Here is a 26007-nt window from a genome sequence, read left to right as displayed (position 1 = left end):
CGTTAGTTTGAATTTTTGGCTCAAAATCAACCTCAACAATGTTATTGTGTACTATCTTTTAATTATGAAAATTATGACCCAGAATTGATGTCTTTTAATTGATTAAAAGGTTAATTAAATTCAATTATGAAAAGTAGTGATATTTCATATATATACTGCTATATTATATTGGTCTTAAATTTGAAACCCTTTTAAATTGGAGGTCCTAGATTACCGCAGCCTTGCCCCTAGAACTATCTGTATAAGATAATGTGATATACAACCACCAGCCACCATCCCATACACAAAACACACACAGGACTAAAAAAAACAAAAAAACGCGTTAGTGAATTTAGCCAGTGTGGGGTTCTATTGCATTTGCAGCAGTATGCTTTTGGTGTAATTTACTGTAACATTCATAGCTTTACTTTTATTTTACAAGGTAACATTGATAGCTTTACTAGATTCTTTTTTACCGAAAAATTGAAGATTGAAGAGGATCTTCACACCTATTCTCTATTGCACTCACTATCTCGTTTGCTCCCTCTATATGTCTCACCTTCTCTTCCAACTGCAGCAGAAAAGAAAATGGAATTGGCTGAAGCTTTCCTTCAAGTGTTGTTTGATCGGATCGCGTCTCGTGAATTCATTAACTTGTTTTGGGAACGAAAAGATGGTGATGACTCCTAAGGAAGCTGAAAGCACCCTTGGGAGCCCTTGAAGCTAGCATTGGTCAATAATGCGAATGACAAGCAGTTCAGTAGTGGAGCAGTGAAGGAATGGCTTGACGGAGCTTAAAAATGCTGCCCACCATGCTGATGACTTAATTACTGGATAAGATCGCTACAGTAGCCCTGCAAAGCGAGTAGAAGGCAGCTGAGTCGTCCCAAAGCAGCCACACATTTCGATTTCATGCAAAATAAGAGTCAAAATTAATTGGGAAGAGTACTGTGAGATCCATGCAAGTTATTACGTACCTGTGGGTTTTGTATAGTGCCATCTTGATTTGGGGAAGAGCTTTCACGCTTTTCATCATACGTGGGCTACAAAACACACAGGTTTCATCAACATAAGAATCCATTCAAGATCAAAAGAGAAAGCAATCAAATGGGATTATTAATTAGCAGCAGATGAAGGGTACGTGTTGATCGATCGATGCCATTTAAATGGCAAGTGAAGCCTCGTTAGATTTTTACCTTCAAAATTAGGGCATATTTAATTTATATATAGCTGCACAAATATAATGCAGACGATTAAAAATATTACAGTAAAAAGAAAGATCAAATGCATGTGTTTCACGGTTTTTTGTAGGGTGAGATTGATAAAAGCTGCCTACCAATAAGAAGAAATGATGATGAAACGCCCTGCGTGAACCCCAAAATGGAAAAGTTTGGAATGGGTACTACACCACCTGGAGGTGCATCGGCTCAAAACCAGGAGCAAAATGGTGATCGGGTGAAGTTGGGGAAGGTGTTCCTTGTGATGACTAGTCAATTAAGCTGTTATTTCTTTGATGACCTACACTCAGAGTGGGAACTCCTCTTACTTGGTTAAAACTTAAAACTAAGTGGGCTTCCTACTTTGTTAAAGCAGCAATTGAAGTTGGCTCCGTTGCTAGTCTGATTGCCGTTCTTCTCCATCCTAAGAAGCAAGTGGCAGCTCATATCTTTCAGAAAATCGGAATCATTGCTACGGTATGTGCCTTTATCGTTGCACAGGAACGTCCTTCATTCCGGCCTAGATTGGGGGCTTTGACCTAATAAGCATAGATTCTACAATTTGTTTGTTGTTTCTAAATATTAATTAATTGCAGAAGTCTTTCATATGTATGTATGTTAATCTGCAGAACTTATATATCTGGCTAAGGTGGTTGAATATATGGCACAAAATAGTAGCTCAACTGATTGATGTTACAATGGAAATTAACCATATATAAGAGTAATACAAGAAAATGAATTGTAATGCATGGGGAAGTGACATTAATGGAATATTTTAACACACCAATATTGTGACCAGTGTAAAAGCTGCCCCGATCGATCTCCCGCCTCTCCATTGAAGCTAGAGCACTTGCTTATACACTATGCATTGTCTCTAAATCATCAATTTGCTTCTGCAAATAGCTCAACTTTAGCAGCTTCCATCTTCCAAAATCCTCATTTGTTGGTAATGCCTGCAGGTGAAGCAAACAACCATTGTTAAGATGGAAAATGCAGTTTCCATATATGTCATGGTCCATATAGCTACCAATATCTTCTAGTCAATAATTGTGTTTGGCGTCCGTAAGATTTCTAAAATCTTGGTGTAGTTGAGGAGAAGAATGAAGATATGGTTTTTCGCTCGTCAAGCTCATGTTTAGCAGTTCTCAAGCTCAAGCTTGATTGCAGGGAGTCCTCTTGATGAGTCCTGTCGAGTTTGTTAGTAATATTTTCTGATGCTTGTTCAGATATTTTTTTGCTTGTGAACCTATTCGGGAGTTCGACGAGTTATGCTCATTTACTAAACAAGTTTGAAACTGTTATTTTCAAACTTGAGCATTGCTTGTATTCTTGGTGCCCACGTTAGAAGCTTTGGAATTAAGTTAATTAACCAATATGTCATGGCTTCAGTTTCTAAATTAATACATAGGGAATCCGTACATCGCTTGGCCCATTGCCAGCTGGCGTTGGGGGCTGAGCATGGAGTCATGCCGTAAAGACCGATAGGCCTGGCCCGAATACAAACCAGTTAGCCCAGCCTGCAGATTTATTTATTCATTTACCTTTTGGGCACAGAAAATATTTAAATTGTTTTGTTTTAATGAAAACTCGTTATTGTTTTGCAGCAATAACGAGTTTTCATTTAACCTTCTGAGAAATCTCAAAATGTTTGAGAAGATGTTGAAGGTAAAGTGATCCCTGAATTAATTTTCAAGGATGTTAGGACCCACTATCAGCAAAAGAGAAGACATTGTTAATAAGAAGGAAAAGAAGTGGAAAAAGGAGTGGTGGACTGAAAGTCATCTATGAAGTTTCCTTGAACCTTGTAACCATTTGGAAACGAGCAGAATCCATATAATGAAAGTGTACTCACAGTTTATGGAGAAAAATCATACCAGAAAGATCGAATGTCAAATCAACAATTAGAATTAGGATTTTACCTGAAAAGATTGAATTGAAGATGAGAACCGGTTAGCTGATGAAGATCTGGATTGTGAGAGAGATCCTTTGAGAGAGAGAGAGGACTTCATAAAATTGATTGGGTTAGGATTTTACCTGAAAATATCAAATTGAAGACAGTGATTAGCTGATCGAGATCATTAAGAGAGAGCGGAAGGGGGAGGGGGGCTTTCGTGAAATCAGTCAGTGAGAATGAGTTCGAAATCAAGGGCAGTATATAAGAATATATGACTACTTTGTAGTATACTTTACAAGGGAAATGGAGTCGTGTTGTCAAGGGCAGTATATAAGAAGAGCAATACTTCCATCCTGCGCAGAGAGGATGAACTTCATCCTCCCCAGTGAGGTTGCTCAATGAAATTGTAACAAGTGTCTAAAAATTAATATAAAATTAATTTGGGCATTACTCATCTATTTCCGGATATAACCCATCTGTATATTATTTTTATTATTCTTTCCTTCTTTCTCTTCAGTCTTCACCTCCAGCCATTTGGAATTTTGAATCCGACAGAGAAGTGGATTCAGTGTCAGTGATTAGATTGTGATTGGGATTGAGGCGACGAGGAAGACAACGGCAGCGGGACAGAAGGAGGAGGAGGAATAATAGGAAGATGTTGAGGTTGAGGGGGAGTTGGGATGGTGTTTTTCTAGGGTTTGGAAGGATTTGGGTTCTGTAAATTATTATTATTTTTTTTTTTGATCAAAGGGTTCTGTAATTTAGGGCATTGAAAAGGCATGGAAGTCTTGGATGTGAAGAAGCGATGGAGAGTGTACTAGTGGTGGATTTACAGTTTCGAAGGATTTTGGGTTTCAATTCTTTGCAGTTTTAAAGAGCCACTGGCTATTGGGTTTCGATTCTTTGTTCTAGTGGATTAGCATATAAATTTCGTGGGGAGGAATGGGAATGGTGTTGCTGCCTTTGCCATCGGTGGTGGTGATGTTGCCGCCCTTTGGGGGTGGTGCTACTGTGCCGGCTGGAGTTTCAGTATCGGCGAGCCCAGAGTGATGCCGTCGGCCACGGTGGTCTAGACGTCAGAGAGGAGGAAGAAGGTGCAAACGGCAGACCAGAGGAGAAGGAAAAAATAAAATAAAAGAAAAATTACAGATGGGCAAAATAAATGGCCAATACCTAATTTAATTTTATATTTATTTTTAGACACTTGTTGCAATTTCATTGGGCCACGTCATTGGGAAGATGAAGTTCATCCTCCCTGCGCAGAATGGAAGTATTGCTCATATAAGAATATCTCGACAAAACTAATTTGTAGTACACTTTACAAAGGAAACGGTGCCGTGTTGTCAAATACGTAGTACTTTTAAGTATTTCTTACGTAATTTAAATTTTGTAGGAAATTCATACAACATTTGCTACAAAAATAAATAGATATATTTACTATAAAAAATTTATTGTAGAGAATATTTGGTAGCAAACTGTATAATTTGTTGTAGTGTATATTACCTGTGATGGGAACATCCAGAATATAGGGAAACCTGCCGTGCAAAGTCTGCAAGCTCTTGTTCAGAAGCTGATGTTGCAATCTCCCTGAGCAGAAAAGGCCTCTCAATTTAGCCTCCTAGGCAGAATTCAAAGACTGTCAAATCTGACACCGGGTTTCCATTACCATTTTTTTTTTTCTAGCCTGGTTTCCATTACTTGACATACACTTAAAAACGGAATTTCTTGCTTTAATACTTTCAGAATCAGGTGGGGAGGTGTCTGTCTCTTCATCATTTTCTGGTCTCCCCTCCAAACTTCTCCCATATGTAGTATCATCCTAACTAAAACAATGATACACTGAGACCCGTATGTCAAAATATAATAAAAATACCATAAGATTTCTAACGTAATAAATTAGTAATCAAAGAAAACATTGTAAAGTAATCGTCTTAGAGATTTTTGTAAAACAACAGGCATTAATAGCTTATATTAATGAGTAGGGGCATTACAGGGATGAGTTTTAAGCACTCTCCACTTGTATTAAGGGTTTACTAATCCTATGAATTGGTCTCATTGGTGTAAAACGGGAGAGCCCAAAAATGAATAATAATCTGAGAAATTTGAAAGAGCTTTGCACTCTTTCACCCTTCCCTTTTTCTTCTTCCCATCAACACCATCTCTGGTTTTTTTGCTCCCACCCTCCTCTTCTCTTCTCTATTTTATTACTTCTAATGCAAGTCCTCCCTCTCTCCATGGAATTCATTGTCCTTTTCTCAGATCTCTCTTATATTGCTTCTCTTCTCTTATCTCTCTGTCAAATTCTCTCATTTTCTGACTTCTTTTCTTTTGATCTCTTTTCTTAATTAAAGGCCCTAGTGAAAGTTACTACATCAGTTTAATAACCCTAGTAGAGGCTACATCAACAACTAAGAGATACGTATCATAATTTATAAACCATGTCTTATCATTATCTTATCTATACTCTCTAGTTTTTTTGGACAGCAACAGAGCTGGTTCAGTATATTAGGGGTGGCAAAAGACCAAATTTTCAACATGACTATCTTAACATGGACATATTTACTGTTACAAATCCACTTGAGAATGATGATAGATGGCCCACCCCACCCAGTGGCAGAGGGGAAAGGGGGGCTAGGAGGGGCCATGGCCCCACAAAAATTTTGAATTTTTTAAAAGTTTTTTTACAAATAATTCCAACACCCCCCCCCCCCCCAAAAAAAAAATTTTCCAAAACACTAATTTATTGGCCAAATATATATATATATATATAGTGAGCTTGGAAATAAATATAACTTGTATTTTTCGAAATTTTAACTTGGACCCTTTTAGCCTTTATTTTTGAAGTCCAATATTATGGAACAAAAATGCAAGTTCATTAACATATCACTACTACATTTACAACAATGCTCACACATGTATGATATGGATGATTTGAAATCAAAAGAGAAAAGGAGAACTTATACTAACATGTCCTCATGTTTAATAAAGATAAATGAGTTTTCTTTCTCAAACAATTTTGTTAGATGGTATTAAAGGGAAGCATGTCTTAAATTATATTATAATATTCATCTGCAAGTCTTTGAAGCTAGGAAGAAGGAAAATTAAAGTGCTATGATACGAAGATGACAAAAATGTCAATAACAACAATAACATCATATATGCTAATATTTTTAGTTGTCACTTGTTAAATAAAAAATTATATAATTACTCTCTGTATAAGTTATAAAAGTACTTCTATATTTTGTTCCTAATAATTGTGTTTTATAAAAATGTTCTGGATTTTATTTAGTTAATCTCTCATCAAGTGTAAAACTTGAACAGATTAAGTATAGCAACATAAATACAATGAGGTTGAATAACTTAATCTAGTATTGAAGAAAACAAAAGGCAAAATAATGATATTTTTTTGTTTTCTTAATTGGTACTCACACACATGCCTCCATCGAGGCTCGAACTCCTGACTTTCTTTTGAAAAGTAGGAGCTTGGTACCGCTAGGCCAGTGACCTGTTAGTAAAATAATGATATTGAATCTAGCCAACAAGTTAACAAGGTCCTCTTGCTAACAAAACAATGGAATTTTTGACATAATATGATAATGTGGCTCACCTTGGAAGCAAAGGTCCCTTGGGGCCAATTGAGAAGCCCAGCCACAATTTGGCCTGCTTGATTGCAATCATCAGCAATGGCCCACACAAGAACCAGGGTATCAGAAAAGACTAATCAAGCACAAACGTTTGTAGTAAAACAAATCAACACCATAAAAGAACCGAAATTACTATATAAATAAACAGGCCATAGTAAAACAAATTCAACAAATAAACCCTATTTCAATAAATAATAGTGAAGGAGTAGCCAAACAATTAACAATGCGAATGGAATTTCAAAACCCTCGTATAGTATAGTTTCAAAATTCACCATAAAATTAAATTCAACCCAAATGAATTCCCTAGAAGTTGAAAAACTCAAAAACCCATTTAATTTAAACACCAACTCACCATGTTCACGAACTGGTGCTCGAACTGGTCAATCGTCTCCGACATCTTCTGCAAATTCCTTGTCGCAAGCGCCGACTCGAGTGACTTCGCTATTGATGACATCGACTTGCCGATCGTGGTTATCCTCACCAGCGTGTCGAGCCTCGCGACCAACGGCGTCGAGCGGGACTTCATTCGGAGGTGATTCATCTCCTCGTTGCGCTTGCAGATCGCCTTTTTTAAAAAAATTCATCAGCTAATAAGGACGTGGCCTCATGTGCGCCACTCCGAGGGAAATGGGCTGACAGGGAAGGGTAGGCAAGAGAAAAGGAAATGCCAGAAATTTTTAGACGGTCAGGATTCATTTGTTGTTTATTATTATTATTATTATTATTATTATAGGGGAAAAGTGCAATAAATCCCCCTGAACTATTGCGAAATTTACAACTAACCCCTTAAACTATTAAAATTGCATAAAACCTCCTAAACTATACAAATTTATTACAGATCACTCCATCCGGCCACCGGCAGTCCAAAAATGAGCGCGTGATTCTCACGCAATAGACAAGTTGAATATTTTGGACAATAATGCCCTTCCACCATCTGCGACATCCCCTCCTCTACCTCAACAGTGTCGCATCAACACCACCGCCACCCATCTCTGCAAACCCATAACCACCACCACCCATCACCCCATTCCAAATCTGATAATTATTGATAACAAGATAATAGGTTTTGTTTGGTACACTTATAACATAACACATGAGTTCCTGAGTTGTATAGCTCACACTGACAATGAAACACCACCACCTCTACCTCTGTCTAATCCACCTTTTCGTCGTGGATTCGCCACCAAATATAGCGCAGAGTCGTCGTTGAATCTGACAACGGCCTCTCATTCACCGTCAAAGTCGACTCTCTCACTTTCCAAACCGATGTCCGAGGATACCCTCTCCCTTGTCTCGACCTCATCTGCAAGGTCGCTCAAATCCTCCAATCCTCATCATCAGACCCTTTCCTCGACCTCTTCGGCTACCTCCAAACACTAACCCTAACTCTAACCCCCTCCAAATCCTCAGAAGTCCTCAAATCCACAACCTTCGCCCTAGATTTCTTCCGATTCTGCTCCTTATCCATCCCCAAATTCTGCCGATCCAATCCGATCTGTAAATCCAAGACCCGAATCTGTCTCGCCGGATCTCCAAGACCCAGTCATCTCCCTCTTCGCAGAGCTCATCACAGCCACAGCCGAACCAGTTGTCTCCGCTAGATCTGCCACCGCTGGATCTATCTCGCCGGCGCCATCAACATTCTCACAGCCTGCATTTGATCGATGACAGGGCGATGCCAATCAGTGAATTTCTCAGGAGGGAGAAGACAGGCGACGGCAGGCTGTGTCTGTTTCTTGACAAGGATCTGTTGGGCAGTACCAAAAATGTCGAGCTTAGATGCAAGAGTTGCGAAAGCGTCAAGGTAGCGATTGACAGAACGGGGGACGTGAGCCAGGCGAACAGTGGTGAACCGTGGGAGAAGTTTTTGGATGATCATGTGGTAAGAGGCCAATAAGGGCTCGCGAATTGCAAATTCCCACGAGGTCTGCTTGACGATCAAATTGGAGTCACCGTCTATACATATCCGAGAGATCTGTCTATCAAGAGTTGCTAAAAGTCCAAGAATAAGGGCTTCATATTCTACCTTGTTGTTGGTGCATTTGAAATCGAGTTTGATGGCAGCAGTGGTGGTCTCTGTTGGACAGGATAACATAATACCGGCACCGTCGCCTTTTGCTGTGGCAGAACCATCGAAAGACAAGTGCCATTCTTGAGGCTTCTCGAGGGAGGTAACCAGTAAGTCGTCGAGGGGCAACTGCTCTGCCACAGGTTCGTAAGCTTTATTTGGGAACTGGGCAAGCAGATAAGCGAGGGCTTGGCTTTTAATGGCCTTGGGTTGTTGGCATGTGATGTCAAATTTGGCATGGTAGATGAGCCATCGTGCGGCCTTACCTGTAAGCATAGGCTTTGAGAGAAGATGCCTGTAGGGATCGCATTTGGTGAGGAGGATAATGCGATGAACAAGAAAGTAGTGCCGGAACTTGTGTATCGCAAAAACTAAGGCAAGGCAATGTTTTTCGTTAATGGAGTGATTTTCTTTTTTTTGCATCACGGATCAGACGGCAAATGTAATAGACCAGGCGTTCTTGACCATCAACTTCTTGTGCCATGAGGGCCCCTACAGAACGAGGAGTGGAAGTGATGTACAAGAAGAGGGGTTGGCCCCTGCGTGGGGTATGCATGATTTGTAGGGATAGTAACACTTGTTTGATCCTCATGAAAGCTGCCTGGTGAGAATCAGTCCAAGAGAACTTTGATTTGCCCTTGACAGGTGTGTTAAAGGCATGAGTTACTTCAGCGAGGGTTGGCAAAAAACGGCGAAGGTAAGAAACCTTGCCCAAGAACCTCTTCAACTGCTTTAAGGTTGCTAGAGAAGGCATATCAATAATTGTTTTAGACTTGGCTAGATCCACTTCGATGCCCTGACAATTGACAACGAAACCTAAGAATTTACCATGGTTGACACAAAAATTTTTTTGAAGGGTTTCATCTTGAGATTATATTGTCTACGGTGCTCAAACACTTGGTGTAAGTCATAAAGGTGGTTGGCTGCCTACTTGGACTTAACGACCAAATTGTCCACATAGTCTTCAAGATTGTGATGGAGAAAATCATAGAAAATAGCGGTCATTACGCGCTGATAAGTGGTACCTACATTTTTTAAGCCAAAGGGCATAACAATATAGAGGAAGTTGCCAAGAGGCGTCCGGAAGGCTGTCTTTTCTGCATCACCCTCAGCCATTTGAATTTAATTGTAACCACTAAAGCCATCCATGAAAGAAAGCATTGCATGACCTACCGTGCCGTCGACCAGAGTATCGATAATTGGCAAGGGGAAATCGTCTTTTGGGCAGGCCTTGTTTAAATCTCAAAAGTCAACACACACCCGTATTTGACCATTCTTCTTCTGGACCGGGATAATGTTAGCCAATCAAGTGGGGTGGATGATAGGTTTAATAAAACCAGCCTCTAACAATTTTTGGACTTCATCTTTAATTTGTAGTTCGAGCTCTGGTCGAAAGGTTCGTGAACCTTGCTTAACCGGTCGAGTGTTGGGTAAAACATTGAGGTGATAGGAAACCAACGAAGGGTTGAGCCTAGGCATCTCACTGTAAGTCCAGGCAAGGATATCATTAAATTCCTACAAGAGAGATACAAGTTGAGAATGATCATGAGAAGGGAGCGTACCAGAGAGGAAAGCAATATGGGGTTGCTCATTGGGAAGGGCAAGATTAACTTCGACAAGGTCTGGCAGTGGTGTTTTCTCGATGATCCGAGGTTGGTACTCACGGGGTTAATAGAGTAGACCTCTGCTGACCCCGGGCACCATCATAAACGGTAGATGACGTGACCGTTGGGGAGACGGACACGCTTGCATTCAGGGGGAGCGTCGCTATTCTAAACTGGAGATGGTGGATGGAATACGCCTTTCTGGGCGTCAGCCCAAGTTGGTAAGGGAGTGCTGATGATGGTGGCCTCACAGCCTTGGGCATAATCATCTAGATCATTGAAAAACAGGGCATCCGTGTAATGGGCCTCAAAGGTGGCAAAGGGACGATCGGAGCAAAGAACTGTGACGACTTTGTTATTCCAAATTCCTTTAAAACATTAGTGGTAAGTGGAAGGGACAATACCAAAACGGTGCATCTATGCATGGCTGAGGAGGATGTGATAAGAGGTGTCACTGTCGATGACATGAAATTTCGTGGAGGCCTGGAATTTGTTAACAGCCAGATTAACATTAACGTAACCCAATGTGTGGCGGAGATTATTGCCAAAACCTGCGACCTCGATTGAGTCTTTGATTAAACGATCCTCAGAGATGCCGGCCTTGCGAAAGGTGAAGAGAGGCATGACATTAATAGAGGAGCCAATGTCGAGGAACGCGCATTTGAACTCTACCCGTTTGATTGAAGCTAGCACATATAAGGGTCAATTCCCTGGCTTTGCTTGTCATTATCAGTGAAGGAGAAAACCTTTTTGGTGCCGGGGGGAATGGGTTTAGCGGTGGTGACCAAAGGACACAGGTTAACCTCGGAAGCAAGTGTCTCAGGATCGTGACTTGGGTTTGTCTCGGCAAGCTCATCGTAGCAGGTAATGACAGCTGCGCGATGGTTGGGATATGGGAATCTGCGCGCATCTTTGGGGGGGGGGGGGGTGACTTCAAGATCGCCTGCAGCCATTCGGCGTTGGAAAAGACGGCGGAGGCCCAAACAATTTATGGTGGGATGAGCGATACTTTGATGGTAAGCACAAAAGTCAGCGTTAGCCCTATCTGCGGGGGTAGGCTCGCGACGTGGGGTGGGTAAAACAACAACACTGTCCTTAACCCATTGGGCCAGTGTGTTCCTGACCTCTTCAATGCAAATAGGAAATGGTGATGGCTCCTCGCCTGTAGGCTTGGGTTGAGGCTTATCAAATCGCTTTCGTGGACACTCTTTGATAGTTGCTGCAGGTGCAGGTCTGCAGTTGGATCCCTTCGCAGCCTCAAACTTAGAGGATTCGTATTTGGGAGTCTCATACTTGGCAATTGTAGGCTTGAGGTCTTTGAGATTTCTGGCCGCAATCTTGAGGTCGCCAAAGCTAGCGATTCTCAAGTTAACAAGGTGGAGCTTATAGACTTGTAACATGCCCTGGATGCAAATATCGACAAGGTCCATCTCATTGCTACTTTCGAAGCATTCACCCGCATGATCATTGAACCAGTTGATGAAGGCAAGTACGTCCTCGCTATCCTTTTGAGCCTCTTTTATGAGGGAAAAGGTAGTGACACGTTCTTCAGCTTGGAAAAACTTGGTGAGGAAACGATCTTTGAGCTGCTCCCAAGTGCTGATGGAGTCTGGCCCGAGGTTAAATTACCAGCGGTAGGTACGATCGGTCAAGGACTTGGAGAATTCTCTTAAACGGACCACATAATTGTTGCTGAAGTGGCCCTACGCCTCAACAAACGCATGACATGCTCCCCTTTGTGAAAGAACTCCTGACCTTCTCCCAAGTATCAGTCTGAACAACCGGAGCTGTTAACGGTGCCGGCTGTACCTGAGGCTGAAACCGAAGTGCAGCTGTTACCCCTGCTTCTATAGCCCGAGCAATGAGGTCGTTGATGTGAAGAGGATACTCTGGATCTCCTCCCTGATCCCGAGTCTACTGAACGTCCTCCTACCCCTCCTGAAACTGACCATCATCATTCGGAAACCAGGCACTTGCTGCTCTTCCTCCATTTGTCGACGCTGCAGGCATTCCTGTTGCCTACGTGCTGCTCTCCTCTATCGACTATTCATATTCTGTCTAGCGTTAATCATGTTGTTAACATAGAAAGACAGGCATCAGTACGAGTTTAAATGAACCGTAAAGGAATACAATGAATCCTAAACTTAAGCTCTAATCAAGAGAAAATGCTACGCGAAAATCTTAATACGAAACATCCTAAAGACACTTGAACCTGGAGTGCTTTTATACCAACTGTGATACCCCTCGGATCCGAGACACGGTTTGATCAGGCCCAAGCCCAAACCCGAGGGAAATATCAAACAATTAATATATAAACGAACACAGATTACAAAAAAATAGATTTAAGAAAATAAAATAATAAGGCTGAAAAGAATACTAATATAAAATCCTCAACTGATAAAAATTAATAAAATCCAACTTCTGAAATCTCCAAGTGTACAACTCGGGAATCCATCTAGTGGACCCCTAAACAAAATCCCAACTAAACTGAAATAACTGAAAGTAAATAAAACTGAAACATCGAGAGAAGTCCTACGTAATCTGATGAAGGAGGAACTGTCCTCGAATAGCATGATTAAGCTCTAAGGCTGGAACCGTCCTGTACCTGAAAAGATTAAAATAGTGGGTCAGGCCCACGAACAAGTTCTAATCTAACTGTAATCCATACAGTGACTGATACGCAGATACACCCTAGATACCCTCACAATAGCTATCTAGTCCATACATATATATATCCACACTAAGGGACATTCACTGGACTATAATAAGGGTCTCAACCTGAATAGAAGACAACATGCGAAAACGCACCCAAAGGTGGGCATGAGTACCTAGACCTAACAGGGTACACCTGCGTACTATATCCAGCTACGCATCTACTGCATATACGCACCCTAACCAACGAGCCTGAGACTCAAGCTCATCTCGCGGTAACATAATCATATATCTAAAGTCCGTCTGAAACCAGAGTGTGCCATTCAATTATTCATTGAGGTGACATACAAAACACAGTCCAGTTAGTCACTCAACTTATTCAGTTGATGTGACTTAATTACAACCAACTAATTCAGGAAATCACTCAACTTAGTCAGTTGATCTGACTTAAACACAATTTAGGATCAATATTTTATAATCCTTTCCTTTAATTCGATAGGTTAGGTCTTAGCGTTTTGAGTTAAACCATCCCTAGTATGCCACCGTCCCATACCGGTGCATACAATCCTCCATGTCAATGTAAATTACAACACACAAATAGAAGTTTAATAATTTACAAATCCAAACCATAATCCAAATAATTGCAGGAAGATATTTAATATTCTAGCAATTGTAATCCAAAGAATAATCCAGGTAATTTCAGAAACAAACTTAATATCTCAACAATTAGTTTCCAAAGCATGCATAGATCAAAACTAACAGATGAATGACCCTATCATTCATTTAAAATAAGTTTTAAAACATATTAAATCCTATAAAATTGCTGAAATTTAATTAAGCCATTAAGTTCCTTTCTTCCATTAATAGCATGCACAGTTGTATATTTTTCTACTGTTTCATCCTTTAGCATAGAGACATAAACTATTCAATAAGAGGCTTTAATGCCCCTTGAAATTGGAACTAAGAATCCCAGTATACCCATAACACAGTCCAGACAACATTAACACCATCCAAACGTCGCCTAAAAACTTCAGAAACAAATCCCCGTCAGAGAGCTTGCTCTAAAACTTGTAGAGCAGGCTCCAGAAAACAAAAGAGCAAGCTCCAAGTTCTTGGAGCTTTCTCTAAGTGGGTAGAGCCGGCTCTACAATGGGGGGGAGCCGGCTCCTTCCTCCTGGAGCCGGCTCTCTCCCTCTCTGAGAGTCGTCTGTTGTGTCTGCGAGTTCTGCGACTTTCTTCTTCAACGTCGGCCGCTACCAACCCTTTCTATCTGGTTTTAAACTGTTCCTAAGAGTCCTAACTGTGTCTAGTAGAATCCCCATGGTGTGTTTACAGCAGTTAAAATCAAATACAGAGAGTACAAGTTCTACGAACTAATCATGCTTTAAGAACACAATTTAAATCAGACATGCACGAACTATATTTGAACAAATTTCAACATATACAGAGCATCAATATAGCATCTACTATAACTGTAAAACTCAGTTAATGATTAATTAAACCCTAGAGACTACCTAGGTGCACAGAACACAAGCCAAAGAGAAGGAGGAAGAAAAGAACTTGCCTATGATTTCAGTTATGAAATCCCGGCGTCGTGTCCACTGTTTTGGCAACACTGAGTTACTGTCTAGCCTTCTCTTACTTCTGCTCTTCCCTTCTCCTAGGTCTGACCTTGAAGCCTCAGTCGGAAACCTCACAAACTTGCTCTGTTTCTCTTAAAACCTCACTCTGTATCTCACGTTCTCTGTTTCTACAGAATGTTGCTTATTTTACTAAAACCCTAAATTGCTGTAATCACTGTATTTATAGATGTAAAACACTAAACCCTAATCCTTGTTTTATTAGAGCCAAAGCCCTAACATAAACCTTAGTCGGCCCATATAATAACCTAGGTTATAATATGCTCGGTTGCCTATACGTGAATTGTTATCCAAAGCTATAATTTTAACTTAAATATACTTACTTAATTTTAACATTACAGGAATTATATTAAAACAGTGAATTAAATAAAAATAATACAATTAACAATTTAATTCAAATATCATTTAATAAAGCCACCCAATCAATTAATCAATTCAACACACAAAATTAACAAACAAAGGCAATTAATCAACTAAACAACCAAAATAAACAATTAAACAAATAATAGTTAGCAATTAAACAAATAAAAACCCAATAAAATAATAATTAAATTGCCGAGACTATCCTTTTAAAATAAGGGATATTACAGTCAAAGACTTGGAGAATTCTCTTAAATGGACCACATGATTGTCGCTGAAGTGGCCCTACGCCTCAACCAAACGCATGATATGCTCTCTAGGGGTCACCAGTTATGCCATTAAACTAAGGGAATTTTTGGACCAAATATCCCTGTGGGTATGGGGTTTGCGCAATGGCACGAGGGTAAGGGGGCTCGCTGCCGAAATCCAAGGCGCAAGAAGTTGGTGTGCCTTTCTTGAAGAGGTCACGCACTTCAGAGCGCGTGAAAACCTCTTTTGGAGCAGAAAATGAGTAAGAGGGGAGGGGGGTGATGTGCTTTAGGGTTAGCCTGAGCATAGGTAGGTAGGGAGTAGAACATGGGTTCTTTGCCTCGAGATGAAAAAGTTGGAGGAACTCCAGGGGTCACCTGTAGTGTGGGATTGTAGCACTCTGGAGTAGGCAGCGACAACAGGTCTGCACCATGGTCTTGGCCTCTTGGTGACAGCGTGATGGTCTGTCGCCCACACGGCGGGGGCAGATTCACTTCAGCTGGAGTGACGATAGTGAATGCCATCTGGGTCACTAGAAGGAGCTCCGTCTGAGCTATGGCTGGCGTCATCGAAACTCTCTTGTCAAAGATATGGAGGGCTTCTTCAAACCTTTCCATTCGAGTCATCAGCTGGCGGTTCATACTCTACATGGCCTTCAAAACAGTATCGGTGCTAGATCTGTGTCTGGATCTTGAAGAATGAGACCCGGTGTTGGTAGCCTTAGTGCTAGTGGTTCTAATGCTGGCAGCTCTAGCACTAGTGGCTCTAGCGTTGGTGGCTTTGGCACTAGTGGCCTTAGCGCTGGTGGCTCTGGCGACAGGCACCTCTACCTGTGATGGAGGAACCTCGTCTGGATTCATCGTCTTGCTAAGATATTCCCCAGTGAAGTCGCCAAATGTAGATACCTGTTTCTCGCCTGTCATTGAAAAGTCAAGAGGTCTAGGAATATTCCACTAAACAATATGAGGAATGCAGAAAAGGTGGAGAAAGGGAGAGAAAACTAGTCCAGTGAGAGGATTGAAGCAATGGTATGGAAGAAGCGGCCGTCAATTCTCTTACCCTTCTTTTTTTTGTCACTGCCTCCTTTTATAGCCTTAGGTCATTCGGGTGGTACACTATTGGGCCCCCATCCTGAGGACGGGTCAAGTAGCCCTAATCCCTATATTTCTGGAGGTGCTGCTAAGTGTACCTTTCCTGTTGAATGATCCAAACATGGCAAGTTGTAAAGGCAATTGTACTATTCCAACTGTCTTTTGTTCTTATCCTCAAACTGGGCCTTGCTTTAGTGGGCAAAAAATTACTAATTTTTCATCCTCCATTCCAAAATCCCTTCTGCATCCCATCGTTACTTGAAGAGCCCTACCATAACTCTTCATTGCTCGGATCAAGGTTATATTGGATCGAGGTTCAAGGCTCGTCGATTGATGGTTCGTGGTTAGGTCGGATTGAGATTCAAGGCCCATCGAATCGACGGTTCGTCACTACGTCGGATCGCGGTTCAAGGCCCGTCGATTGACAGCTCGTTACAGGGTCGGATCGAGATTCAAGGCCCGTCGATCGACAGTTCGTGGCGAGGTCAGATCGAGGTTCAAGGCCCTTCGATCGACAGTTCGTGACTAGGTCAGATCAAGGAAAGTTTGTGGCTAGATCGGATCGAGGTTCAAAGGCCGTCGATCAATAATTCGTGGCTAAGTCGTCTGAATGTTGGGCTGAGGTTCAAGGCCAGTGGTCAATTATTACTTGTCTTGCTGAAATGGACTTTGTCCGAGTGTTGACCGCTTAACTTGACCCTTAGTGATCTGGCTGAACCACATCCACCGAGAGAATGAGGGGGAACTAAATCTTGTGTAGAGAAAAAGCAGCAGGTGAGAGATGAACCCATGGAGAGTGCTTGTATATTAGTAGAAAGGGCCCACCAGAGCCCCCAAAGGCAGAGCGTTGGTGGTGGTGGTGTCGGCACAGCCGCCGTGGTGATAACCTCTCCGGAACAGGCAAGGTAGATACGTGTATTGTTCATACATATATATATATATATATATATGGGAAAGCTAACGTTGTCCAGTTGGGCTCTCCTGTTAGAATATGTTAAAATACATAAAAATATTCAATATATACATTGCAATATAGTCAGGCACGAGACCAAAATACCACCACCTTCTGTGGGAGTTAATTGGAGGACTGAAACGCCACTTTCACTTTCGCCACAGAACCACCATCTCCGGTGGGAGTTCCACTGTGGGCAGAAGAGAGACTATACACACGACACCATCCACGCGACCTCACGCGCCACCGTAAAGCGTTCACACTTGTTAGTGGTCCCCCCGCACCGTTTTAGACCAAGAGCTCAGCGTGTCCAGAGACCGAGCCCTTGCTCGACTTCTCCGACCAGATCCTTGCCGTTGTCAAGGTCCTCCATATCCTCGCCATCGACAATTGTGAGGTTCAGCGTTACTGCATACCTCGACCCCCTTCGTGAACGCCTCACCAGGGCCACGGATTCTCCTCACTTAGTGGTGTGGCCGGAAATCATAGAATTCGCGGCCGGAATCCAAGGAGCCAAAAATTAGAAGAGCAAAGGTTAGAAAAATAGAGGAATTAAAATCCCGGCCGGGAATCCTTTCCTCTTTTGATTTTTGGCTCCATGGATTCCGGTGGGAGAAATCCATGATTCCGGTAAAACACGTGTGATCTTTTTTTTTACTGTTATATTTTTAATCTAGCTAGTGTCTGCATTATTTGTGCAGCTATAAATTAAATTCGCCGGAAAAAATCTAACGAGGTTCACATGCTAATGAATCCCATTAATTTGATTGCTTTCTTTTGATTTTGAATATATGGATTCTTATTTATTCTTATTTTGATGAAACCTGTGTCTTTTTGTAGCTCGAGTATACATGAAATCAGTAATTTCGGTATCGAGCCGGGGCCGCTTACTCGAGTTGCATCGTCTAGAAACTCCGGGCCAAATAGAGCGGAAATGGAGCAGGGGTTGCTTACTGGAGTTGAATCGTCTCAAAACTCCGGGCCAAATAGACCAGAAACGACGCCGGAGTCGCATACTGGAGGCACCACAGGTCCAATTGATGATGGGATGAAGAAGTTGGGGGAGGTGTTCCTTGCAATGACTGGTCAAGCGGTTGTTTCATTGATGACCTACACTCAGAATGGGAACTCCTCTTACTTGGCTAAAACCAAGTGGGCTTCCTACTTTGTTAAAGCAGCAATTGCAGTCGGTTTCATTGCTACTCTGATTGCCGTTTTTCTCCTTCACAAGAAGAAAGGGGCAGCTGATATCTTTCAGAAAATCGGAATCATTGCCACGGTATGTGCCTTTATTGTTGCACTGGGAACCTCGTTCATTCCGGGCTAGATAGGGTCACCTACATCTTATTCTACTTTTTTTCTGTCTCTTTCTTTGTAAAATAAAAAGAAAAAGTAGTATTTATTTGGCACCCAATAAATGGTTCAAACCATTTACACATCTTTATACTTTCGGTTTATTATTTGATGACCTTTTTTATAGTAGTAATTTTTACACTTTTTATCCTTTTAAAATTTATTATATTTTATTAATTTTTAAAATAATTAAATCCAATTAGTGCTGCATACTCTTTCATTTATATACATTTTAATCCGTTATTAGATAATGTTGCATACCTAATTATTCATACACACTTTAACCCCATCTAAATTGGATCTAAATTCGATGGAAGACAAGTCCCACTTGTAACAATAAAAAAAAAAAAATTAAGACAAAATTTAATAAACTATTAATGAACTACTCACACGTTTAAATAAAAGAGGCACCATTCATGGTGCACATATTTGTGTGTGTAAAAAATTGTGAAAAAAAATAATAATAATAAGAGAGAATATATAATTATATGTGTTCATGAATGGTGCCTCTCATACAGAACGTAACAGAAAATTAGGCATGATTTGAAATTTTTTTCTGTCTCACTAACCTGCCACCCCACACATGCACTACACCACCACTCCACCTGCCCATGCTCAAAAATGTTCATGTAAGTATAATTAATCTGAAAATGACACAAAATTTTTGTTTACAACTCTTAGACCAGTCTTTGTTATGAGATTCACAAGGTTACCTTGTAATTAAAATGTACGAGTAATTCTTGAATTTTACAAATGAAAAATAATTTTAAAATAAAATCATTCGAATTTTTTTTGACCGCGGATTGATATGGCAATTCAAGAATTCTTGCTAGAGACCGTCGGGTAACGTACTACAAAAAATGAATCATATATTGTAGCTTAAAAAATATCATAAATTGTAATTTTCTGACTTGTCAATGTCAAATATGGATAAACATTTCATAAATTGTGACCGGAGGAGGTCAAACCCAAAAACCACGGGATTGACCATCTTTTTTCTTTGGATATGTATATGCTTTGAATTTAATCCTATCCATGCATCTTGTGTCCTTGTGTGATTTTCAGAATCACAAACTCAACACAACAAACACGACTACTGTTTCCTCCTAAAAGTGTTTTAACTTGTATAAGACAGGTGGCTATGATATTCTCAAAATTTTGAGATGATGTAGGCGGATTTTTAAATGTGAGATACTTTATACATAAGATTTCATACGAGTAAAAAAATTATATGAGTGCAAAATTTACATTAAATTCACACGATAAACACATAAAATATATTAAGGTTGATAACACAAAGTCAAAATTGGTCTTGGTGCTTTATAAAGAGCACACTCCAATTTACATTAAAAAAAAATTAAAATATTCAATACATGTCACAAAAATCAAAATTCAACTTCATATTAAAGTAAATATGACCGTCTTATATTTTGAGATACAAAATTATAAATTAAAGTACTCTAATCATGGTCATAATTTTGTTATTTGAACTGAGCTGAATTAAAAATTTGACTTTTGATTACATCCATGAGTCAAAAATTTGGTTATTTGAACTGGGCTTAACTATTATGCATGTAGGTGAGCCCAAAACTAATATAATAATAAAATAAATCAATTTCTTATTTAAACATAAAAAATTATTTTTTCTTTTGAAGGAAATAGATAAAAACAAATTATTTTTACCATACAAATTATTGTATAACATATATAAATTGATATTATAAGTACGTGTTTATTGTCATAAATTATTTTTTGAAAGTTATTTATTGATATAAATTTCCATGATATGATTGTGTATTATCTTTTAATTATGAAAATTATGGTCTAAAATTGATGTCTTTTAATTGATTAAAAGGTTAGTAAAGTTAAATTACGAAAAGTAGTGATATTTTATACATATACTACTATATTATATTGATATTAAATTTGAGACCCTTTCAAATTAAAAGTCTTAGGTTACCGCCGCCTTGCCCCGGACCACCCTCGTATAAGATAATGTGATATACAACCACCAATCACCATCCATGCAAAACACACGCACACAAAAACGCGTTAGTTTGAATTTTTGGCTCAAAATCAACCTCAACAATGCTATTGTATATTATCTTTTAATTATGAAAATTATGGCCTGATCAGCCTTTTAATTTATTAAAAGGTTAATTAAGTTCAATTATGAAAAGTAGTGATATTTCATATATATATATATACTATATTATATTGGTATTAAATTTGAGCCCTTTTAAATTGGAGGTATTAGCCTTGCCCCTAGGACCATCCTGTATAAGATAATGTGATCTACAACCACCAGTCACCATCCCCATACACAAAACACACGCAAAAATAAATAAAATAAAATAAAAAAATAAAAACGCGTTAGTAAATTTTTGGCTCAACCTCAACAATGCTGAGGGACAATGTAACAGGACAAAACTTTCGCTAAACCTAAGCACGCGCACACAAAAACGCGTTGGGTTCCTCATATTTTTAGTATGTGAGATAGAGTGAGCTATGAGAGAGAGACAACCATTCTTTGTTTTTTCTTTCTTTGGATTCGTTAAGAATAGTACGTAGAGTTTTGTCGGTTGGGCAACTTGGGTGGCTAAAACACATAAAAATAAGATTTTTGCTGATGCTCTTTCTACACATTAAAAATTTATTTTTAACCGTGGACATTCTTAGTTCCATTAATTATTCCAACTTTCTTTTTATGTTGCTTTACAGCGCACCAACGACCAACTAAATATAACTACCCAACGTACAAAATGATTGATATCTGTTGGATGCTTCAATCCAAAGTAGCTTTATTTTGGTCTGTATTAGCCCGTATGGGGTTCTATTGCATTTGCAGCAGTATGCTTGTGGTGTAATTTACTATAACATTCATAGCATTACTTTTATTTTACAAGGTAACATTGATAGCTTTACTCGATTCTTTTTAACCGCAAAATTGAAGATTGAAGAGGATCTTCACACCTATTCTATATTGCACTCACTCTCTCGTTTGCTCCCTCTCTATGTCTCACCTTCTCTTCCAACTGCAGCAGAAAAGAAAATGGCTGAAGCTTTCCATCAAGTGTCGCGTCTCGTGACTTCATTAACTTGTTTTGGGAACGAAAAGATGGCGATAGACTCCTAAGGAAGCTGAAAGCACCCTTGGGAGCCCTTGAAGCTAGCATTGGTCAATAATGCGAATGACAAGCAGTTCAGTAGTGGAGCAGTGAAAGAATGGCTTGACGAGCTTAAAAAAGCTTACCAATAAGAAGAAATGATTATGAAACGCCCTGCGTGGACCCCAAAATGGAAAAGTTTGGAATGGCTACTACACCACCTCAAAACCAGGAGCCAAATGGTGATCGGGTGAAGTTGGGGAAGGTGTTCCTTGTGATGACTAGTCAAGCTGTTACTTCTTTACCTACACTCAGAATGGGAACTCCTCTTATTGCTTGGTTAAACTTAAAACTAAGTGGGCTTCGTACTTTGTTAAAGCAGCAATTGCAGTTGGCTTCCATCTTCCAAAATTCTCATTTGTTGGTAATGCCTGCAAGTGAAGCAAACAACCATTGTTAAGATGGAAAATGCAGCTTCCATATATGTCATGGTCCATATAGCTAGCAATATCTTCTAGTCAATAATTGTGTTTGGTGTCCGTAAGATTTCTAAAATCTTGGTATAGATGAGGAGAAGGATGAAGACATGGTTTTTCGCTCGTCAAGCTCATGTTAGCAGTTCTCAAGCTCAAGCTTGATTGCAGAGAGTCCTTTTGATGAGTCCTGTCGAGTTTGTTAATATTTTCTGTTGCTTGTTCAGATATGTTTTTTCGCTTGTGAACGTATTCGGAGTTTGACGAGTTATGCTCATTTACTAAACAAGTTTGAAAATGTTATTTTCAAACTTAAGCATTGCTTGTATTCTTGGTGCCCACGTTAGAAGCTTTGGAATTAAGTTACTTAACCAATATGTCATGGCTTCAGTTTCTAAATTAATACATAGGGAATTCGTACATCACTCGGCCCATTGCCCGCTGGCGCTGGGGGCTGAGCATGGAGTCACGCCGTAAAGACCGATAGGCCTGGCCCGAATACAAACCAGTTAGCCCAGCCTGCAGCCCAACACATTTATTTATTCATTTACCTTTTGGGCACAGAAAATATTTAAATTGTTTTGTTTTAATGCAAACTCATTATTGTTTTGCAGCAATAACGAGTTTTCATTTAACCTCCTGAGAAATCTGAAAATGTTTGAGAAGATGTTGAAGGAAAAGTGATCCCTGAATTAATTTTCAAGGATGTTAGGACCCACTGTCACCAAAAGAGAAGACATTGTTAATAAGGAAAGGGGTAATTACACTTATCTCCTTTGGGATTAGGCCTAATTACAGACGGTACCCTTAACGTGTAAAAAATTACATCGCCCTCTCTCAAGGTTTGCTCCGTCGTAACACTTAGCCCCCTCCGGTGAAAGTCAACGCCGGTCAATGATGATTTTTGATGACATCAGCACTTTTTAACCCTGTAATACCACATTTGCCCTTACTATATTTGCAAAGACATTTTAACCCTTACTTTTGTATTAAAATAACTTATATACCTAGAAAAAAAAAATAAAAAAAAAGGATAAATGTTATGTAATATCACTCTCTCTCTGTGCCCACCGCGCCTTCTACCCTTCGTCGGCTCCCTCTTGGCTACTTAGTATTCCTTTCCGCCATCCGGCATGCCTCGCCGCCTTCCCCATAATATATATCTACTGGTCTATATATATATACACACACACACACATTGGCTCATTCTAGATCTACATATATATACATAGCTGCAAATCGTCGCTACCACAACAATCGCTGCTGAAATCGATGGAGCCCCTTGCCGCCGGCATCTATGGAAACCCTTTCGCCGACAGAGCAGCTCTCCTCCTCGGCTTTGCCGTTCGTGGCTACACCTTAATCCAAAAACCCCCATAGATCAAGACTTATTCGAGTTCTTCATCGATTTGAACTTCAATCAACCCAATCAACAACATCGTCTTCTGCGAAAGCATCATCCCTACAACGATGACCGAGACGAACTCAATGAGTACCAGAAGAGTGACAACTTCAGCGTTTTCAAATCGTCGTCATTTCACAAGTCTCGTAGCTCTCAGTTGATCGGCGACTCGAACCGCTTCACTAGCGAGAACCGACTGAGCTCACTATGGTTTTTGAATTCGGATTTGCATCCAATCTGGAGTTTTGCCAGGTGCGACTTCGCTAGTGAATATTATGGCAATCACGTCCATGTCGGCAAAGTCGAGGCGGCAGATGTTCATGTTCAGATCGGTGAATTTATGCCAGAGATGGTAGCTCTGTTCTGCCCTGCCCATACATCTATATATCAATACATAAGTTTGACCAGTTGAAACACTTTCTTGGATTCACCAAGTTTTCTTCTTCCTCAGTCTCCTTATTTTAGGTCGTTACCGTTGGCTTCACCTGTGGATGATAGTGCCGTGTTGGTTGTCGTTGTAGAAGAGTCCGCTAGTGGTGATGATTATGATGGTGGTGGTTGTGTGGTAGTTGTCTGTGTATGTATTCATAGTGTGTGTGATATAGAGGGAAAGTTGAGTGGTAACGATTAATGTAATGGATCGTCAGAGGAAATGGCTACATTGAATAAAATTTGGAGGGAGGTTAGTGTAATTTTTAAAACATAAAGAGTACCACCTGTAATTATGCCTAACCTCAAGAGAGGCAAGTGAAATTATCCCGTAAGGAAAAGAAGTGGAAAAAGGAGTCGTTGACTGAAAGTCATCTAAGAAGTTTCCTTGAACCTTGTAACAATTTGGAAACGAGCAGAATCCATATAATGAAAGTGTACTCACAGTTTATGGAGAAAAATCATACCAGAAAGATCGAATGTCAAATCAACATTAAATCAACAATTAAAATTAGGATTTTACCTGAAAAGACTGAATTGAAGATGAGAACCGCTTAAGCTAATGAAGATCTGGATTGTGAGAGAGATCCTTCGAGAGAGAGAGGACTTCATAAAATCGATTGGGTTAGGATTTTACCAGAAAATATCAAATTGAAGACAGCGATTAGCTGATCGAGATCGTTAGGGAGAGCGGAAGGGGGAGGGGGACTTTCGTGAAATCGGTCAGTATATAAGAATATATCGACAAAAACTACTTTGTAGTATACTTTACAAGGGAAATGGAGTAGTGTTGTGAAGGGCAGTATAAAAAAATATATCGACAAAAACTAAATTGTAATACACTTTACAAAGGAAACGGTGTCCTTTTGTCAAATACTTTTAAGTATTTCTTACGTAATTTAAATTTTGTAGGAAATTCATACAACATTTGTTACAAAAATAAATACATATATTTACTATAAAAAATTATTGTAGAGAATATTTGGTAGCAAACTGTATAATTTGTAGTAGTGTATATTACCTGTGATGGGAACATCCAGAATATAGGGAAACCTGCTGTGCAAAGTCTGCAAGCTCTTGTTCAGAAGCTGATGTTGCAATCTCCCTGAGCAGAAAAGGCCTCTCAGTTAAGCCTCCTAGGCAGTAATCAAAGACTGTCAAATCTGACACCGGCTTTCCAGTACCTTTTTTTTTTAGTCTGGTTTCCATTACTTGACATACACTTAAAAACGGAATTTCTTGCTTTAATACTTTCAGAATCAGATGGGATGTTGTCTGCCTCTTCATCATTTTCTGGTCTCCCCTCCAAACTTCTCCCATATGTTACATATGTAGTATCATCCTAACTAAAACAATGATACACTGAGACTCGCATGTCAAAATATAAAAATAATACCATAAGATTTCTAACGTAATAAATTAGTAATCAAAGAGAACACTGTAAAGTAATCGTCTAAGAGATTTTTGCAAAACAGCAGGCATGAATAGCTTATATGAATGAGTAGGGGCATTACATGGATGAGTTTTAAGCAGTCCCCACATGTTTTTAGGGTTTACGAATCCTATGAATTGGTCTCATTGGTGTAAAACGGGAGAGCCCAAAAATGAATAATCAAGGCCGGCCCTCGCCCAAGGCGGTCACCTAGGGCCTCAGAATTTTGGGGAGCCTCAAATTTTATAGGCCCATGTATGATAGGCTACAAAAGAAAAAAAAAAATTGTAACTAAATGCATCAAATCATTTAAGGGGCCTCAAATTTTATAGGCCCATGAATGTTGAGCTACCCAAAAAAAAAAAAAAATTATAACCAAAATGTAACAAATAAGGGACCTCAAGAATGATGGGCCACTAAAAAAAAAAAAAATTATAACCAAACCGTAGCAATTGAAACTC

General features: G+C 39.8%; 2 protein-coding genes across 23 annotated transcripts; one reads left to right on the top strand and one right to left on the bottom strand.

Annotated features, from left to right (window-relative positions):
• Positions 1–295: 295 nt before the first annotated feature.
• Positions 296–25164, bottom strand: LOC132294682 (ESCRT-related protein CHMP1B-like). Of its 22 annotated transcripts, none has more exons than XR_009478160.1 (7): positions 7087–7361; positions 6698–6750; positions 6520–6595; positions 4594–4677; positions 3116–3150; positions 1981–2149; positions 300–1022 (listed from the first exon to the last, which is right to left on the bottom strand). XR_009478160.1 is itself a non-coding variant. In XM_059792624.1 (5 exons), exons 1-5 carry the CDS (start codon positions 7273–7275, stop codon positions 2051–2053), a joined length of 471 nt encoding a protein of 156 aa, XP_059648607.1. In that variant the 5' UTR covers positions 7276–7361; the 3' UTR covers positions 1869–2050. The 22 variants fall into 22 exon arrangements, 2 of the variants coding, with proteins under 2 accessions (XP_059648607.1, XP_059648608.1); XR_009478143.1 differs by lacking the exon at positions 6520–6595 and having other exon boundaries at positions 303–855; positions 957–1022; positions 3116–3161; XR_009478149.1 differs by having other exon boundaries at positions 305–1022; positions 3116–3230; positions 4594–4913.
• LOC132294681 (uncharacterized) lies at positions 17102–18836 on the top strand. The gene is made up of 2 exons (XM_059792623.1): positions 17102–17303; positions 18191–18836. The coding sequence occupies exons 1-2, from the start codon at positions 17188–17190 to the stop codon at positions 18675–18677; spliced, it is 603 nt and encodes a 200-aa protein (XP_059648606.1). The 5' UTR covers positions 17102–17187; the 3' UTR covers positions 18678–18836.
• Positions 25165–26007: the final 843 nt, after the last annotated feature.

The sequence above is a fragment of the Cornus florida genome, unplaced genomic scaffold, assembly GCF_030987335.1.
Source record: "Cornus florida cultivar Cherokee Brave unplaced genomic scaffold, ASM3098733v1 CherokeeBrave_3.0.0_Hap2_Chr02, whole genome shotgun sequence".
NCBI lineage: Eukaryota > Viridiplantae > Streptophyta > Magnoliopsida > Cornales > Cornaceae > Cornus > Cornus florida.
The sequence above is the reverse complement of the archived record's forward strand: the minus strand, read 5'-3'. Positions and strand labels throughout refer to the sequence as shown.